This window comes from Condylostylus longicornis, unplaced genomic scaffold (assembly GCF_029603195.1).
Source record: "Condylostylus longicornis isolate FDR11 unplaced genomic scaffold, ASM2960319v2 ptg000018l, whole genome shotgun sequence".
Classification (NCBI taxonomy): domain Eukaryota; kingdom Metazoa; phylum Arthropoda; class Insecta; order Diptera; family Dolichopodidae; genus Condylostylus; species Condylostylus longicornis.
In genome coordinates, this window is record NW_026577987.1 from 13,785,252 (window position 1) to 13,803,982 (window position 18,731).

Below are 18,731 nucleotides of genomic sequence, written 5' to 3' on the forward strand. Positions count from 1 at the left end.
GGCGTCCTGAACTGAACCTTTTTTAAGGACTGATTTTAAATTTTTTATCATATCTAAGATACAAATTGAAGGAATTTCTTAGAAGTTAATATTTGAGTTTTGTTTGTTGCTTCATCATCGAATTCAAATGATGAAGCAGCATTAATTTCTGTTTGTTAGATGGATAAAGTAAAACTCTACTAAGCGCCAAATTCACATATTTCTGAGAATGTAAACTAAAAGATGGCTAGAGTTCTTAAAATTTGAAAGAAATATTTACAGGTAATTTTCACAATCTTGTGCAACATTGTCGCTAAACACAACTTGTGGTCGGTTATGTGCTGGTCAGATCGGTTTTTTTTTTACTTTATACATAAATATGTGTATACATTTGAGTTAAAAAAAAAACAATTTTATTTGTTTATTTTAAATTAAATTCATTGTAGTTATTGTTTTGTTCAACAATAGATTAAAATGTTTAATCATATTTTATAATATGGATTATTTTTCATTGTGTACTATAGAGAGACAATGCACATATGTACATTGTAGAATATATTATGGGTAGCGTACAATTATCATGCACAAAATGGAATCAATAAAGCAAAATAAATATAGTTATGTACCGTATTGTGAACTGCAAAATAAATAGTTATGTACTGCAGAATATTGGGGCAAGTATTAAAAATAATATATTAAATTTAATAATATTAAATATGATTTTTGCCTGGTTTCCTTTAATGTTTTAAATCTATTTTTAAGTTATTTAATTTTTTATCTTATGGAGTTATAGTTTCTTTTCTATATAACACTATTCCAGACCTATCTCTTTATTTTGTCCCATAGTTTATTAACCGTAAAAGTACTGAAATCGTTTCTTCATTAAAGAATTTGTTTATTTTTAAAATTAGATAAAAATGTTAAAATAATATTATAATGTGAATAAAATAATGACTGTAGTATTCTCCCAAAAAATTTCTAGTGCTAAGTTTGTAAATAAAACGTACTTTTCTGTAAAGGAAAAGTACAAGATAACTGTTTTTAATCAAGTGCTCTCGTTTCTTTCTATTTTGGTTTAGTTTTTTTCCAAGAAAATTTAATTTTATGATTTTAGTTTAACTTGTTGCATATTCTAGCAATTAGCTGTTGTTTTAAGTTGATGTTGTTGTGATCATGCTTAAGATAATAATTTTTTGAATTTTCTTGACATTTCAAGAAAGCTTTATCTTCATTTTGAAATGAAAGCATTAATATTTCTGAGAAATCAAGGTTCGGGAATTGAATATTTACTGAAGGAGCTCTTAGCTGCGTACCTTTGTAATTTGAAATTTACACGCATTTAGTTGAAATTTCGAAGCGCACAAAATACTTTTTTACGATTTTGTCCAACTACTAATATTTTTCTTTTTAAATTTATGAGATAAATCTGCACAGAAACTGACTATAATTCTTTAAAAAATATTACCTGCCCCCTGGTGTCATTATTTCAGAAACTCTATTGTACTAACCCAAAACATTCCAATTTTCTATATACTATACTTATATTACACAGACATATTTAGTTGTCGTTATTTGTCTTGAAATTATTATTACGGTGTTATTGAATTGTAGTCAAACTACAATCACATTCCCAAACTTAATCAACATATCGTGATCTTATTGTATCGAGCCATAGTTTTTCTTCCATATTTTCTCTTATCACTACGTAATAATTAAAAGTAGTGAATTTATTTATATTCCCGTTCGTGTACAAATAAACCAAATATTTTATAACATTTCTTTCAAAAACTTTTTTATTTTATTTCAGGTATTTCATATTTCTTTATTTCCTTATATTTATGATTTATTTTTAATTTGATTCTCCCGAGGGAATGGAATGTATATTGTTTTTTTTTGTTTTAATTTAAGAACACAAAAGAATTTTAAATTACTTAAAAACTTTTCGAAAATTCAACAAGTAGTAGACAAGTGATTAAAAATTCTTTTTATCTTCTGTTTTCTTCTTTTATTCCAAAAAAAAAAAAAAAAAATAATATAATTCTACAAAATTTAGAGGTGAAAAATAATTTCATTATAAGTGTATAATAAAATGGATTCCTCTTAATCCTTTTAAAACAACATTTTAGGTTGTTATAAAGATTTATTTTAGTACATTCTAATTGGGTTTAAATTGTACATGACAGTGAATTGCCTTAAGGATTTTTTTTTCATCCTTTTCTGTTAAAGCACTTTTTCTTAATTTTTTTTTCTTCCTTCTTTAATTCAATTTTATTAATTGAAAAATTACTAAAGAAGTAAATGAATTATGAATGACTTAAATGAAAATTTAGTATTTAGAATTTTAGTCACACGGTATATGATTGGTAGCTTTACAGTTAAAATAATATGGGGATTTTTAAAATTATGTTGAATGTTCTGTAATTCTATTTCGGTATTATGTAAACAAAATGTTATAAGCTTTTAATGTTAGTTTAAAGGTTTTCACTAAAAACTTTGTATTTTATTTGAAAAAGTGCGTTTTGATTCTAATGAACATCCTGAATAATTGATTTTTCAGTGCGACTCTTAAAAGAGGAACTAAATAAAAATTTAATAATTAGATCTAGTAAAAAAATAATTTCTAAGTTTTAAAAACATTCTACTATGAAAGATTACCATAATTTTGAGAAATTTTAAAAAAGTTCTTTAAAGTGAAAATACAGAAAATTACCTAATTATTCTAATTATTTTTCCAGCAAAAAATAATTAAGATGAAAAGTTAATGATCCTTAATGAAGAAGAAAATTCTATTGAAAAGCATTAAAAAAAAATCTGGTATGTTTTAAGTAAAACTTAAATAATAAATGACACTTAACAATGTCTCAAAACATAGAGAAAGAATAAATAATATCATAATTAATTAAAATTCATGATACAAAATTGAAATATCGAAATTTTTTATATTATCATATTAAAAGTTCATTTTAAAAAATTGCTCGTCGCCTAGCGTTTAAATATTTTTTGATCTATTTGCGATAAATCCTAATTTGAAGACTATTAATTTTAATTCTCCATTTGAGATAATTTCTAATTTGAAAGAAAATAATTTAATAGGCTAATACGAGGGTCACTATTTATATTTCGGGTCCTGGCAATACTAGTGCAAATGATCGCGTTTTTTTTTGGTATAACCGGTCATGTGGCCACAGTACCTTTAGTGGAACGTAGGACGGTCAATTCTGAATGGTACACCACCATCTGTTTGCCGAAAGTTTTCGAAGAAATAAGGAAAACAAACAAGCGCCGGCGAATCATTCTTCATCATGACAATGCAAGTTCTCACAAATCAGCTGAAACAATGGACTATTTGGGCACTCAAAATGTCGAATTGATGGGTCATCCGCCGTACAGTCCTGATTTAGCACCCAATGACTTCTTCTTATTCCCTCACATCAAAAAAAAAATGCGTGGACAACGATCTTCAACACCTGAAGAAGCAGTCGATGCGTTCAAAAACCATGTTTTGGAGGTGTCTCAATCGGAGTGGAAAAAGTGCTACGAAAATTGGTTTCAGCGCATGCAAAAGTGTATTGATCTTCATGGGGAATATTTTGAAAAACAATAAAACCATTTCCAATGATAAATGTTTGTTTTTTATTGCTAGACCCGAAATATAAATAGTGACCCTCGTATTCCCTACTAATTTTTCATGATAAGATCATCTTTTCTCTCAAACTTTTCACATGTTCAGAAATGAAATTAATTAGCAAAAATATAATTATGTTTATATTCTACATATTTTATGTTAAACAAAATATTAATTTCTGTAGTTTTTTATTAAAAAAAGATGGCATGTAATTAAATAATATTTAAAATTTTGCGCTATGTGTTTACAAAAATTTGATTTAAATTTATATAGATTATGAGTAAACATAAATGCGGTAATGTTAATGAATATTGTACGTTTTTATGTACTGTAGGAATAATGGTAAATACGATTCTAATATACTATAGAAATTACACCGAAATTTGTTTTTAAATTCTTGTTTAGTAAATGTTTGCTAATGAATAATCCTACAAGTAACCTTATTTTTTTTTACGAATTCATTATTCAAATTTCACCAATTGTTTTTCTTTATTTTCATGTAAATTTTAAATAAAAAAGCTGTATAAATAAAAAACTACACAGAATTTTTTAACATAAAAAATTCAATGCAAATATTTTATTGTGTTTTTGCAACTAGAGCATTAGTATATAAATCCCTCATATAGTTTTCCAACAAAACATCATTCAATTGAATTTGATTGAATAGTGTTTGTTCTTTAAATATAATAGAAAATAATACCAAATTAAATAACTTTATAGTTTATTAAATCCTAATAAATTTTGAATAAAAAAAAAATTTAAGTTTTGTATAATCCATAATATATTGATGTAAATCAATCCTGAAAAAAAAATTATTTTTTCATATTTTGTTCATAGAGAACAATAAAACAATATTCATCACAATCATTCGAGATGAAATTAATAACAGCTATTCTATTGTTAGCCACAATCTTTTATTATTGTGAAGCAAGTGCAAAAGATTGGTGGATTAATGGAAATTTCTATCAAATATACCCAAGATCGTTTATGGATAGTGACGGAGATGGTATTGGTGACTTAAATGGTGAGATATATTTTGTTATTGGTATTTTACTTGTATCTCTCTTTCAAAATTTCTTTTAAAAATCGATTTTAATAACTCTCCCAAAAACCATTTTTGGATATTGAAAATTAAATATTAATTCTGTAAATATAGTATTTTTAAAATCATTTTAAATTCCCGTCATTACCGTTTAATCTTTTAACTGTGATTACATCTTTGTGTAATCACATCTTTGCACATCTTTGTGTATATGATTGGACAACTTATCTTAAATCTATTTAGCGAATTTAGAATTCTAAAAAGAGAATTTAGTAGCTATGATATGATAAGCAAGTTATATTCAAGTAATTAATAGATGATAATTGTAATAGGAAAGTTTCAACGCAATAATCACTTTAGCTTACCAACTGGCTAAACAACATATTCATTTTGTATATGAATCTGATTTTTATTGGACTTATACTTTATTCATTTAAACGGTTAAAAAGGAAGGTTTTAAAATGTAGCGAGACAACGGCAGAACGATAAAATGAAACTGTATATACAATGTGCAGTCCAATTTAAATATGTGCATTCTATATGAATTCTGAAATTTCGCAGCGAAAAAGTTGCATTTGTTCTATTTTCAACTTGAAAAAAAAATTGAATTTACTTTACCAGTGGTGAATGAAAAGTTTCCCGATAAAAGTTATGATGATGAAAGTTAAATATTTGCATCGTATATTTTATTTACAGGTATCACCCAAAGATTACCTTATGTTAAATCAATTGGTATGACTGGAGCGTGGTTATCTCCAATGTTTCAATCTCCTATGGCTGATTTCGGCTACGACATATCTAATTATTATGAAGTTCAACCAGAATATGGAACAAAAGACGATTTTAGAAGACTTTTAGAAAAAGCTCATGAACTTGGATTAAAAATATTTTTGGATTTTGTTCCAAATCATACAAGTGATGAACATGAATGGTTCCAAAAATCCATTAAACGTATTGAACCATATACCGATTATTATGTGTGGCATGATGGAAAAATAGATCAAAATGGTACACGCCAACCACCAAATAACTGGAGAAGTGATTTTCGTTATAGTGCATGGGAATGGAATGATGAACGCCAACAATATTATTTACATCAATTTGGTGTCAAACAGCCAGATCTAAATTATCGTAATCCAAAAGTTGTAGCTGCAATGAAAGATGTTTTAACATTTTGGTTGGATCAAGGTGTTGATGGTTTTCGTATTGATGCATTACCATATATGTTTGAAATTGAGGCTGATCAAAATGGAAACTATCCTGATGAACCAATTAATACAAATTGTCCCAATCCAGATGATAATTGTCATACAGTTAAAATTTATACTAAAGATCAACCTGAAACTTTCGAAATGGTATATCAATGGCGCGAATTATGTGATGAATACAAGAAGAAACATGGTGGTGAAACAAGAATTTTAATGACAGAATCTTATACTAGTCTCGACAATAATATGAAATTTTATGGCAATGGTATTCGTAATGGTTCGCAAATTCCATTTAATTTTGAAATAATTACTAAATTAAATGTGAATAGTACAGCACAAGATTTTGCTAATGTCATTGATTCATGGTTAGTTCGTATGCCATCACATGTTACAGCTAATTGGGTTTTAGGTAACCATGATAATCATCGTGTCGCATCTAGATTTGGTCCAGAACGTACAGATTTGTTAAATATTTTAGCACAAACTTTACCAGGAAATGCCGTAACATATAATGTAATTTAGTTCATACCCAAAATTATTTCAGCAAAATTTGATTAAAAGCTTTTATTATGGATTAATTTTAGGGGGAGGAGCTTGGTTTAACTGATGTTTATATATCATGGGAAGATTCAATCGATCCACAAGCCTGTAATAGTGATCCAGATCATTATTTTTCATTTTCACGGGATCCAGCTCGAACACCATTCCAATGGGATGATACTAAAAATTCTGGTTTTTCTACCGCAAATAAAACTTGGTTACCTGTTGCAGATAATTATAGTGAAAATAATGTCAAATTACAATTATTAAAACCAAGAAGTCATTTAAAAGTATTTCTCGATTTAGTACAAATTCGTAAGCATCCATCATTCCAAGAAGGTGATATTGAAGTGAAAGTAGTTGACAATGTATTGGTTTATAAAAGGTTATATTAATTGCAAATTCTTATCAACTTCTAATAATATTTTATTTTATTATTCACAGAGAAAATCCAGGAGATATTCCCTTTATTGTTGTTTTGAATTTAGATAAAGAAGGTAAAAATTTAAATTTGCGATCACTTTTTCCAAGAATAGCAGATGAATTGGTTGTTGTTACCAATTCCGTGCAATCGGAGCACAATAAAATGTGAGAATATTATACTTGGTTCTATATAAAAAAATATGTTAAATTTTTAATAAAATTTTTTAGGGATCGTGTAAAATCAGACAACTTTTATGCTGAACCGAATGTTGGAAGCGTTCTTGTATCATTTTAAAAAGACATTTCTTTAATTCCAAAATGATTTTGAAATGATATCAATTTAAATAAATAAAAATAACTAAGTCAAAATTAGTTTACGTGTTAATTTTTATTAGAAGAGTATTGTGTCTCTAAACACACATAATTTTGATTGATTATTATAGGTACTTAGATTTGTCCTGTGTATAAAATTGCATTAGTAACAATACGGTAAATCACACCTCATTGCCTTGAATATTTTAAAGGTCGAATTTTAAAATTTAAAAATTTAGCGTTTAAAATGTAAAGAGTCAAGATATCGTGTATCTTCACTAATAGTCGAGACTAATACTCGTAATCTGGTATGAGTATATGAACTAATTTGAATATATGGATAATAACGAGTAGATGCATTGTCCACTAATATAATGTAAAAATTAAAATTCACTTGATTTTTGTTAAATTTAATTTATTTTCTTTCTTTCTTTAAATATAGCATTAAATGAAAAATTTGATTTAGTTTTCGATTTTATGCTAACCGCTAATTAATCTATTCGGAAATTTTTCACCCTGGAAGAGCAATTTAAAATAAAATTTTCTGACAAGAATAGTATGTAAGATAAAAAAAAAAGTAGACTACAACAAAGAAGGAAAATTTAAGAGGAGAATTTACAAAATAATTGAAAAACCGTAACATTTTTTATATAAAAATTAAATTTTTATGCAGAACGCAACAATATGTGAATGTGTGTATCGTCGTAATACATCTAATATATTAAATAGACTCGTTGAACAAGAAAATCCTATTTTTATTTCATTAAATTTCTATGATGAAAACTTCAAGAAAATAAAAATAGGAAGAGAGTTCTTTTTTTTCTAAATTTTATTTGTTTTTTCATTTTCTTTTCCTTTTTCACGTTTCCATTGTGAATCAATTCTTTGTTATCATCACCAAGGATAATTTTATATCATATTATCCGCATAAGAAATAATCATTATTCTCGATATCTTCTAAAACCTAACAACAATTTTATATTACGTTGTAAATTTTACAAAACTGTTTTTCTTGATTTTTTTATAATTTTTTTTTTATGATTTTATTTTATTTTTTTTTTTTGTAGGATTTCAATATGGTTTATGTGTTTATAAATACGTGGTCTTCTTAAAACTTTCTAGATTATTTAATACAAACGTTCTGGGCTCGAGATTATTATATTTGGTTCAATTTTGAGAGCCACCGACTGTGTTTTCTAATACTCAAATTTACTGCTTTTATTAAATAGTCTAGGACCTAGGTATTCACACATATAACTTGTACCAAAAATATTTAAAAACATTGCATACTTTGGGATGATATTAAAAATTTGAAAATAATGGATTTTAAATAACGGTTAATTTTAACAGCCATTCTGTTTGTAGTTTCGCTAAAACAAAAAGTTCAAAAAATGCATTTTTTAGATTTTTGAAGAGCTATTTAATTGATAGGGTGGGAGGCAGACAAAAATTTTGTAGTAAGCATCTATTTGTGTTTAAAACTTTGGTTTTGTATCTTAAATGGTATTGAAGTTTTAAAAAATGGATGTTGCGGATGTAGTGAAACCAACAAACACTTTCTTCAAATGATTTTTCAATAGTGCTAAAAATAGCACTAGAAACAGAGTGGCGTAAGCTGTACATAACCGATTGCCGCAAAAAAAAAAATCTACACTGATTTTTTTTTGTTTGTGGCTTACGCCACTCTGTTTCTGAGACCCTCAATTATAAGTAGGAGTTCTTTAAAAGAATCTGTTACTTTTTGATAGTTTTATGTATATATGTAGTTGCGTGTAAAAATAAAATATATTAATATTGTACGTACATATGTAGTTAGTCAAGGATTCTTTTTTACATATATATAAAACATATATGAAAAATATTATATAGTATTTTGGTAATATTGTCAATATTTCCAATATCATCTGGTAAATCATCAGAAAAATTAAAATAATTAGATAACTTAATCTTGCAGTCTTAATTGACTATAATCATTGTAAACATAAAATTTTTATTCTTCCACTTAGATTATAAAGAAGAAAGTTATACAAAATTTGTGGAGGTACCTTGCCCCGCTAGTTTATCAAGTCTTATATAGCTCACGTTAAACTGAACTCAAAACCCCTTCAAAGAAGTCCATAAAATTACTCTCCAAAAGTAAAAAAGAAAATATACTTATGTTATACAAGTTATATAATAATATAATATGTAATATAAATTTTAAACGACAGAGTACAAAATTTGCTAACATTTTTTTTATCATAGAACATAACATGTATGTATTTACGATCCTGTACCCAGAAACGATTATGAACCTAGAAAACTTCGATCCTGAATTTTTCATGAGTTAAAAATTTTGAAAGAAATAATATAAAGGTGTCGAAAGTAATATTGAATACAATTTATTATTGTTTCCAAATAAGTTAAAGTAAATTTTTGTATATTTATTCAGAGTGAAGCATTAATTTCAAGTAATTTCAAATTTCAAGAACAACTAAATTTATGACTGTAAACTTTGTGTTATGTGAATACGCATATTACGCGTACCTATTCAAAAATAACGCTTTCGGTGGAACAGGGCCAAGATAACAAAAAAATGTCTTATTATAAAATTAGTTTCTTTTTGAAATACAAAATGGTTATTTATGCACATACAATCAATCGTATCTTATTATACCCGTACGAACGTATGTTCGAAGGCTATACTAAATTTGCCTTACCGTTTGTAACGCTAAGAAATGATGGTCTGAGATATAGACTCAAGTGTATGTTTTTGATCAGCGTCAAATTCTCGATTTAGATTTGTCTGTCCGTCCGTCCGCATCAGCGATAATTCAAAAACTAATTGAGCTAAGTTAACCAAATTTTCACAAATGATTTACTGTAGTAAGTGCCAGAACTATTTAAATTGGGCATGACCGGGGTACTGGTTCGGGTGGCCGCCACACAACTTCAAAATTTATTTGACTGTATCTCAGGAACTGAGATATGAAAAGTTCTGGTATTGAAATTTCACAAATATGAATATATTAGTAGGGCCAAAGTGTCTCATAAAAGTCGAGGAAATTACTTGGCTCCTTCTGGTACCTGCCATACAACTTCAAAAGTTATTTTGCATTTTCTCAGAACTTATTGAAATTATAATTTCGAAATCTCGTGGAAACAAGTGTATTATTAGGGCTGTTATATGTGATAAAAAACATTGAAACTTCTTGACTCGTTTCTCATAGAAAATATTGAAAACACAGTAGCTATGGCGTATTTTGTCGCCTATAGCATAATTCATTCGTACGGGTATCACAGAGTTGACACGGTCAACTCCATTTTTTCTCGTTTTTTTGGTTAAAGTCATTAAATTTATCGCAGATTTATTCTTTTATTAACTTAAAATATTAATTTAGCTGTTATTTCAGATTATCACATGTATGTCATTTATATTTAATATGTAAGTGTATTCAAGGTTTTTATTTATTAATAGTTTCTGGAATTCTTTAAGGCATCTCGATATAGAAAATGTCAGAAATGTTTAAATTAAAGTTTTAAATACACTCGTGAAAGTAAAGTTGTTGTTTGGAACAATTTGCACAAAACTTTTTTTTTGTGGTATAAGTAATAAATGGATAGGAGTAGAAACTGTACTTACTTAGTAATATATTACTTATTTAGTAATATAAATTTTAGAGATTTTATGATTTTTTATGATTGTTTAGATCTATTTAAAGATATATTAGAAAAATCAATTTGGAAATATTTGTGCTTATTCGCGTATCTTGTACACTGTCTATGTAAAATTAAAAACTTGGAAAATTCTAGTACTATGATAATAAATTGTACTAATATGGATATTATAACCATTGAATATGATAATGTGTAGTTGATGTTTACATATATTTCCACAAACTTGTATAAATTTTATGCTTATATGTATGACTACACTATTGACTGTTGAAATGTATGTGTTGAGATATATTTGTTATATATTATGTAGGTATGTGTATGGACGCATAAATTGTATGTGTACGTATATTAAATGTACATATTATTATTATTATATTATAAATATATAAACATAGTTGCGAAGTACCCATGTGGTTAGTTTTATTGAAATTTAATAGGTTTTTAATTGAAAGTGAAAGGAATCAATAGCTTCACTGGTTTTGATATTTAATAAAAAAAAGGGATTTTAATTTTTTTTTTCATTTTCAGGTTTTTCTTTATCCTAGTTTTAGTCCTTTTTTTTACTTGACTAAATCGCTTAAAAAGAGATGAGTTTTTTCAAATGATAATCTGGATTGTAAGGAAAGGTCGTTAGAAATTTAATTAAAAGTGAAAATTAAAATATGTTTAATAAATAGAAAACTGGAAATATTAAACACTCTTAAACGCTCTGGTAAGCCTTATATTTGTTGTTCACTATTACATTATTAGAGTTTAGATTTTGTTAACATAAAAAAATGAAACGTTTTATTAACGAACTTTAAATGTCCACATTTTGTCCTTTTTTTATCTTGGATAAGTATTAATTATCATAAGAATTAAACATATTGTTTATACACATTAGTAAAACAATAATTTTTTTATTTTCTGGAATAAATAATTTTATAAATTTTTAATGATTTATGTTAAAAGATATTTTTAAAGTTTAAGATAAACTTTAAAATGTGGTTTGAAACATCCGATAAAAGCCCTTTAAACTGATACAACAACAGTTCCAACCTCGCCTTCAGCCACAAATTTAGTAGCGTCAACTATTTCTCTGTTAATGTTAATCATGATAAAAAAAAAATAAATATCTGTTCAAATTTTATAAAATTTTAAAAATTTTTAACGTACCCGTCGGTGTATTTTGATTGAATTGAAGTAGTTATAATTTCAACTTTGTTTGTGATGGATGGGAATTTTTCTTTTAAATTAATTGTTTCACTATTTTTTCCAAAATTTAAAACTATTATATAATTGTCACCTTTTCCTTCTCTAAAAGTAAATAATTGAAATTCATTCAAGAAAAAACTTATAAACTAGAAAAATTATATATTAACCTTCTATAAAGTAGAACGTTGTTGTGAACGATTTTTTCATTTAAAGTTTTTGTTTGGAACGCCGGTTCTTGACGTAGTTTCGTTAATTTTTTGAAAACTTGTAAATGACTAACTGGAGATCTCGATTGCATTAAAACATTATTTATTGTGTAATTTTTAGCAACTGGTAACCAAGAGTTTGTACTTGAACTGAATCCTGCAAGAATGTTTTGGCGAGGTTTCAGTTATCAATTAAACGTCATAATGTATTATTTTTTAAAAATATAATTATGTTTACAAAAACTTTTATCTACCTGCAAGATTTGAAGCGTCCCATTGGAATGGTGTTCGAGCTGGATCTCTTGATACAGCATAATAACGATCCGGATCAGTATTACAAGCTTGTGGGTCAACTGAATCTTCCCACGATATCCAAACATCTGTCATACCAATTTCTTCACCCTTATATTTCAAAAAGAAAAACGGAAAATAAAAAAAAATAATTAAAATATGTTTTACTTAAGTTTGAAAACAATATTACATTGTATGTAATTGCATTTCCTGGTAAAGTGTTTAACATGATATTAAATAAATCAGTTCGTGCCGGTCCATATCTCGATGCTAATCTATGGTTGTCATGATTACCTAAAACCCAGTTAGCAATTACATCTTTTGGTATTTTATTTAACCATGAGTCAATATGTTTATTGAAATCAGCAGCTGTACTGCCCATATTTGTATAAGATATTAATTCAAAATTGAATGCTACATGGGAACCATTACGTTTTCCATCGCCATAATATCTAATTTCATTTTCTAATGATGTATAGGCTTCAGTGAACAAAATTCTAGTATCACCACCATGTTCTTTTTTGTATTCATCACATAATTCACGCCATTGATAAATCATATCATACGTTTCTATTTGATCTTGTGTATAAATTTTCTTTGTATGACAATTGTCATCAGGATTCGGGCAATTTTCATTAATAGGTTCATCAGGATAATTACCATTTTTATCAGCTTCGATTTCAAACATGTATGGTACAGCATCAATACGAAAACCATCAACACCAATATCAAGCCAAAATTTGATGACATTTTTCATTTCAGTAACAACTTTTGGATTACGATAATTTAAATCTGGTTGTTTAATGGCAAATTGATGCAAATAGTATTGTTTACGATCTTCATTCCATTCCCATGCACTGTAACGAAATGCACTTACCCAATTTGTGGGTGGCTTTCTTTCACCATTTTCATCAATAATACCATCATGCCAGATATAATAATCGGTGTATGGTTCTATACGTTGCACCGATTTTTTGAACCATTCACTTTCGTCACTTGTATGATTTGGCACAAAATCTAAAAAAATTTTCATTCCAATTTCTTTTGCCTTTTTGATTAAATTTTTAAAATCTTCCATTGTGCCAAATTCTGGATGGATAACACGGTAATCGGCTATATCATAACCAAAATCTACCATTGGAGACTTAAATATTGGTGATAACCAAGCTCCGGCGATTCCAATTTCCTTTAAATATGGTAATTTTTCGGCGATGCCTATTAAAGAAAAACAAAAAGGAAAAATTTTTACTTATTTTAAATGTTTTGAAAAGTTCAAAACTTTAAACACTAACCATTCAAATCACCGACGCCATCACCGTTACTATCTTTGAAAGATCTGGGGTATATTTGGTAAAAATTACCGTTCTCCCACCAATCTTTGGCTTGAGTTAAGCCTATTAATGTAATTCCTATTAAAAAGAATATCTTCATGCTTTACGAAATATGAATGAAGTACAACTTAAATTCAAAAAAAATTATCAATCGGACTATATTGCGTTTCTCACTGGTAGTAAAATTTAAAATAGAGTGGAGTGCATTTTATGATTCTATTTATATATAAGCGTTATGAAAAATTTTCTTTGAAAAACTTTTGAGATTACTATATAATATTTATTTTATAATCAAGAAATTAGAATTAAATTGTTTAATAAGTAGCTATAGTTTTGCTTAAGTATAAAGTTAATATTTACTATATGCTAGAATTTTTACATTATAAAAAATTTTTATTTTTTAAAAATTAAATGTCTGACAGTTTGGCTATTTGCTATGATAAGTATGTAAGGCTACTACAGCAACTATCACATAATATGCGGACTAATGCAGTAGGCAAATTTAGTTCGTCTTACAGTCCAATTATGTGTTCAGTCTTTTTTAAAGAGTGTTGCTTCTGTTCAATTAGTAAAGACCTCAAAATGGTTAAAAGACATTCAATAAAGTTGCCATTCAAGTCGTTGGTTTTATGGAAATCATCTTTACTGTAAAAATGAAGAACGAAGATTTTTTATTATAACTGATATTTTCGGTGGAATTAAACCTGCTAACGGTTCCTTTGAAAATAATTTTGTGCGGTGGTTTTACTTTTTCTGTTGCAATTGACTTAAATTTAGCTAGTAATTTATAAAGACTCCTTTATAACGGCCTGTATCTTATATATGTATTTTTAGAGTTTTTAAACAAATTAGTGAGTTTAAGAATTTTCTCGTATACTTTCCAATTAAAGTTTTGAAAAATATTATTTGGGTATTGCCAAATACGAAATATATTAGAGCTATTATTACCCCAATTAATTTGTGAACGTTATTTTCTATTTAGTGAAAACTTTAGTAATGAAAATAGTTTTTACATATGCATACTTTAATATCAATATTTTGTTTATTTTTTGGAATAAATAACTTTATTAATTTATAATAGTTTTATTTTTGTATAATCGTTTTGTTGAAGCTTGGATTGAAACACCTGACAAAAGTCCAATTAAACTGATACAACAACAGTTCCAACCTCGCCTTCAGCCACAAATTTAGTAGCGTCAACTATTTCTCTGTTAATGTTAATCATGATAAAAAAAAAAATAAATATCTGTTCAAATTTTATAAAATTTTAAAAATTTTTAACGTACCCGTCGGTGTATTTTGATTGAATTGAAGTAGTTATAATTTCAACTTTGTTTGTGATGGATGGGAATTTTTCTTTTAAATTAATTGTTTCACTATTTTTTCCAAAATTTAAAACTATTATATAATTGTCACCTTTTCCTTCTCTAAAAGTAAATAATTGAAATTCATTCAAGAAAAAACTTATAAACTAGAAAAATTATATATTAACCTTCTATAAAGTAGAACGTTGTTGTGAACGATTTTTTCATTTAAAGTTTTTGTTTGGAACGCCGGTTCTTGACGTAGTTTCGTTAATTTTTTGAAAACTTGTAAATGACTAACTGGAGATCTCGATTGCATTAAAACATTATTTATTGTGTAATTTTTAGCAACTGGTAACCAAGAGTTTGTACTTGAACTGAATCCTGCAAGAATGTTTTGGCGAGGTTTCAGTTATCAATTAAACGTCATAATGTATTATTTTTTAAAAATATAATTATGTTTACAAAAACTTTTATCTACCTGCAAGATTTGAAGCGTCCCATTGGAATGGTGTTCGAGCTGGATCTCTTGATACAGCATAATAACGATCCGGATCAGTATTACAAGCTTGTGGGTCAACTGAATCTTCCCACGATATCCAAACATCTGTCATACCAATTTCTTCACCCTTATATTTCAAAAAGAAAAACGGAAAATAAAAAAAAATAATTAAAATATGTTTTACTTAAGTTTGAAAACAATATTACATTGTATGTAATTGCATTTCCTGGTAAAGTGTTTAACATGATATTAAATAAATCAGTTCGTGCCGGTCCATATCTCGATGCTAATCTATGGTTGTCATGATTACCCAAAACCCAGTTAGCAATTACATCTTTTGGCATATTGTTTAACCATGAGTCAATATGTTTATTAAAATCAGTAGCTGTGCTGCCCATATTTGTATAAGAAATTAATTCAAAATTGAATGGTACATGGGAACCATTACGTTTTCCATCGCCATAAAATTTAATTTCATTTTCTAATGATGTATAAGCTTCAGTAAATAAAATTCTAGTATCACCACCATGTTCTTTTTTATATTCATCACATAATTCACGCCATTGATAAATCATATCAAATGTTTCTATTTGATTCTGTGTATAAATTTTTAATGTATGACAGAGATCGTCTGGATTTGGGCAGTTTGGATCAACGGGTTCATCAGGATAATTACCATTTTTATCAGCTTCGATTTCAAACATGTATGGTACAGCATCAATACGAAAACCATCAACACCAATATCAAGCCAAAATTTGATGACATTTTTCATTTCAGTAACAACTTTTGGATTACGATAATTTAAATCTGGTTGTTTAATGGCAAATTGATGCAAATAGTATTGTTTACGATCTTCATTCCATTCCCATGCACTGTAACGAAATGCACTTACCCAATTTGTGGGTGGCTTTCTTTCACCATTTTCATCAATAATACCATCATGCCAGATATAATAATCGGTGTATGGTTCTATACGTTGCACCGATTTTTTGAACCATTCACTTTCGTCACTTGTATGATTTGGCACAAAATCTAAAAAAATTTTCATTCCAATTTCTTTTGCCTTTTTGATTAAATTTTTAAAATCTTCCATTGTGCCAAATTCTGGATGGATAACACGGTAATCGGCTATATCATAACCAAAATCTACCATTGGAGACTTAAATATTGGTGATAACCAAGCTCCGGTGATTCCAATTTCCTTTAAATATGGTAATTTTTCGGCGATGCCTATTAAAGAAAAACAAAAAGGAAAAATTTTTACTTATTTTAAATGTTTTAAAAAGTTGAAAGCTATAAACACTAACCATTCAAATCACCGACACCATCACCGTTACTATCTTTGAACGATCTGGGGTATATTTGGTAAAAATTACCGTTCTCCCACCAATCTTTGGCTTGAGTTAAGCCTATTAATGTAATTCCTATCAAAAAAAATATCTTCATGTTTTAAGAAATATGCATACAACTTTAATTCAATAATTATTGTGATCGTGTCTTCTTGCGTGTCACACTGAAAATAAGATGAAAGTCTCAATGCAGTACATTTTATACACAAATGTTATGAGAAAATTTGTTTGAAAACTTTTCAGATTACTTAAATAAATTATTTACTTTGTAATCAAGATGTTAAAATTTAATTATTAAATTATTAGGGGAGTCGGTTTTTTTGAAGTGAATATTTACCATTTGTTCCTTTTTGCAATATTAAAAATTAGAATTGTTGATGAATAAAATGTCTGCCACGTTTACTGTTCAGCAGTAAAAATAATATTATAGAATATAAGAATATTTTGTCATTATTATTTTACAAATTGTCATATTACATATTATTATGTATGTATATTTGTATAATGAACATATTATTTTTGAAACGTTGTACGTATGCTACAGATGATTTTGTTGTACACTATAATATTATGTCATGTACATACAACATAACCATTTTTCTTTCTAGTCGAGAATTTTTTCAGTCGGCGTTTCTTGCACAATGTGTGATTCATTCAAACATTTTAAGATTAAAATTATCAAAGCTAATCCATTATCCAAAAAAACAAAATTGTTTAAGATCTTCAAAAATTATTTAGAAAATTCATCTTCTGTTTTTACTTAAATTGAATCTTAATTTACTGTGGGAATATTTCAGTTCATTTAGGTATGTTATATACTATGAAACAACAAAATCTGTGGTTAATTTTTTTAATTCAAAATTTTTTTTATTAATATTGCAATTATTAGAGCGGAATTGCGATTGCTTTACCAATAATTATACAATCAAAATTGAGTAGAATAGTGACGTAATTTTGCAATTAGTATAGATGATTAAAAAATACTTGTGTTGTAAAGTTTAGTAGTAAAGTAGTTTTTATAAAATTTTTATTTATTTTATATAATTCAAATTACATTGAAAATGTTTAATTTTTATTTTGATTTTATTAATAAAAATGCTATTCTTTAAAATTATTTTATCTTTGTATATATTTTGGAATAAATAATTGATTTCGTGGCTTCTGGTATTTTAATATCAATTTAGGCTTTCGTTCCTGTTCATTAAAACATGTATACCAGATAAAAGATAGATATTTAATGAGATTTCCGTACGAGTAATATTATAATCTTATATATATACACTATTATATGGTTTCTATATCAGATTCTTATTTCTTGTTGACTTGATCTTATTTAAAATAATAAATGGTCTAGTTTCCTTCTTTTACAATAAACACTTATAAAATAATAATGTGCGTTTAAATAAATATTTACTTGATTATTTTCATTTTTTGCATTTTAATTAAGGTTTAAATTCTACCATAAATGCATCAATTTCATAAATGTTGTGTAGGAATGATTTTTTAAGTAAATATTTACAGAACGATAACAATGTTTTATAAAAATTGAAAAAATATACAAATCGTTCAATTGATATTTTTTTTAATCAATAAAAAGTTATTTGAAATTTTCATACTGATAACATTTTAGATAACTTACTATTAGATTATTATAGTTTGGTATTATTTTGTGATAAAAAAATAAAAGCGTGTAAATAAAATTTTATATAGGGACAACATGTATAACAATAGCGTATTTGTATAATAATAGCTACCACACGTACTTGT

At 26.9% G+C, this 18,731-nt stretch overlaps 3 protein-coding genes across 3 annotated transcripts; 1 reads left to right on the forward strand and 2 right to left on the reverse strand.

Moving 5' to 3' along the window:
• The first annotated feature begins 4,279 nt into the window (after window positions 1–4,279).
• LOC129606304 (maltase A1-like) lies at window positions 4,280–7,187 on the forward strand. The gene is made up of 5 exons (XM_055516556.1): window positions 4,280–4,628; window positions 5,343–6,367; window positions 6,439–6,779; window positions 6,839–6,982; window positions 7,046–7,187. The coding sequence occupies exons 1-5, from the start codon at window positions 4,478–4,480 to the stop codon at window positions 7,110–7,112; spliced, it is 1,728 nt and encodes a 575-aa protein (XP_055372531.1). The 5' UTR covers window positions 4,280–4,477; the 3' UTR covers window positions 7,113–7,187.
• Window positions 7,188–11,662: 4,475 nt separating this feature from the next.
• On the reverse strand, window positions 11,663–14,000 carry LOC129606302 (maltase A1-like). Its single transcript, XM_055516554.1, has 6 exons — window positions 13,770–14,000; window positions 12,668–13,692; window positions 12,441–12,588; window positions 12,148–12,343; window positions 11,942–12,082; window positions 11,663–11,864 (listed from the first exon to the last, which is right to left on the reverse strand). Exons 1-6 carry the CDS (start codon window positions 13,906–13,908, stop codon window positions 11,798–11,800), a joined length of 1,716 nt encoding a protein of 571 aa, XP_055372529.1. The 5' UTR covers window positions 13,909–14,000; the 3' UTR covers window positions 11,663–11,797.
• An 820-nt stretch (window positions 14,001–14,820) lies between these two features.
• Window positions 14,821–17,125, reverse strand: LOC129606285 (maltase A1-like). Its single transcript, XM_055516522.1, has 6 exons — window positions 16,923–17,125; window positions 15,821–16,845; window positions 15,594–15,741; window positions 15,301–15,496; window positions 15,095–15,235; window positions 14,821–15,016 (listed from the first exon to the last, which is right to left on the reverse strand). The coding sequence occupies exons 1-6, from the start codon at window positions 17,059–17,061 to the stop codon at window positions 14,950–14,952; spliced, it is 1,716 nt and encodes a 571-aa protein (XP_055372497.1). The 5' UTR covers window positions 17,062–17,125; the 3' UTR covers window positions 14,821–14,949.
• Between the last annotated feature and the right edge of the window lie 1,606 nt (window positions 17,126–18,731).

Bases quoted from the DNA above. Each gene is read 5' to 3' on its own strand.
- LOC129606302 (XM_055516554.1), bottom strand. From the start codon at position 13,908: ATGAAGATATTCTTTTTAATAGGAATTACATTAATAGGCTTAACTCAA. The intron at 12,344-12,440 runs GTAGATAAAAGT...ACATTCTTGCAG, and splicing joins GGACGCTTCAAATCTTGCAG to GATTCAGTTCAAGTACAAAC. The intron at 11,865-11,941 runs GTACGTTAAAAA...TAACATTAACAG, and splicing joins CAATCAAAATACACCGACGG to AGAAATAGTTGACGCTACTA.
- LOC129606304 (XM_055516556.1), top strand. From the start codon at position 4,478: ATGAAATTAATAACAGCTATTCTATTGTTAGCCACAATCTTTTATTAT. The intron at 4,629-5,342 runs GTGAGATATATT...TTTTATTTACAG, and splicing joins TGGTATTGGTGACTTAAATG to GTATCACCCAAAGATTACCT. The intron at 6,983-7,045 runs GTGAGAATATTA...AAAATTTTTTAG, and splicing joins CAATCGGAGCACAATAAAAT to GGATCGTGTAAAATCAGACA.
- LOC129606285 (XM_055516522.1), bottom strand. From the start codon at position 17,061: ATGAAGATATTTTTTTTGATAGGAATTACATTAATAGGCTTAACTCAA. The intron at 16,846-16,922 runs GTTAGTGTTTAT...TTTCTTTAATAG, and splicing joins TGGTGTCGGTGATTTGAATG to GCATCGCCGAAAAATTACCA. The intron at 15,236-15,300 runs GTTAATATATAA...ATTTACTTTTAG, and splicing joins AACGTTCTACTTTATAGAAG to AGAAGGAAAAGGTGACAATT.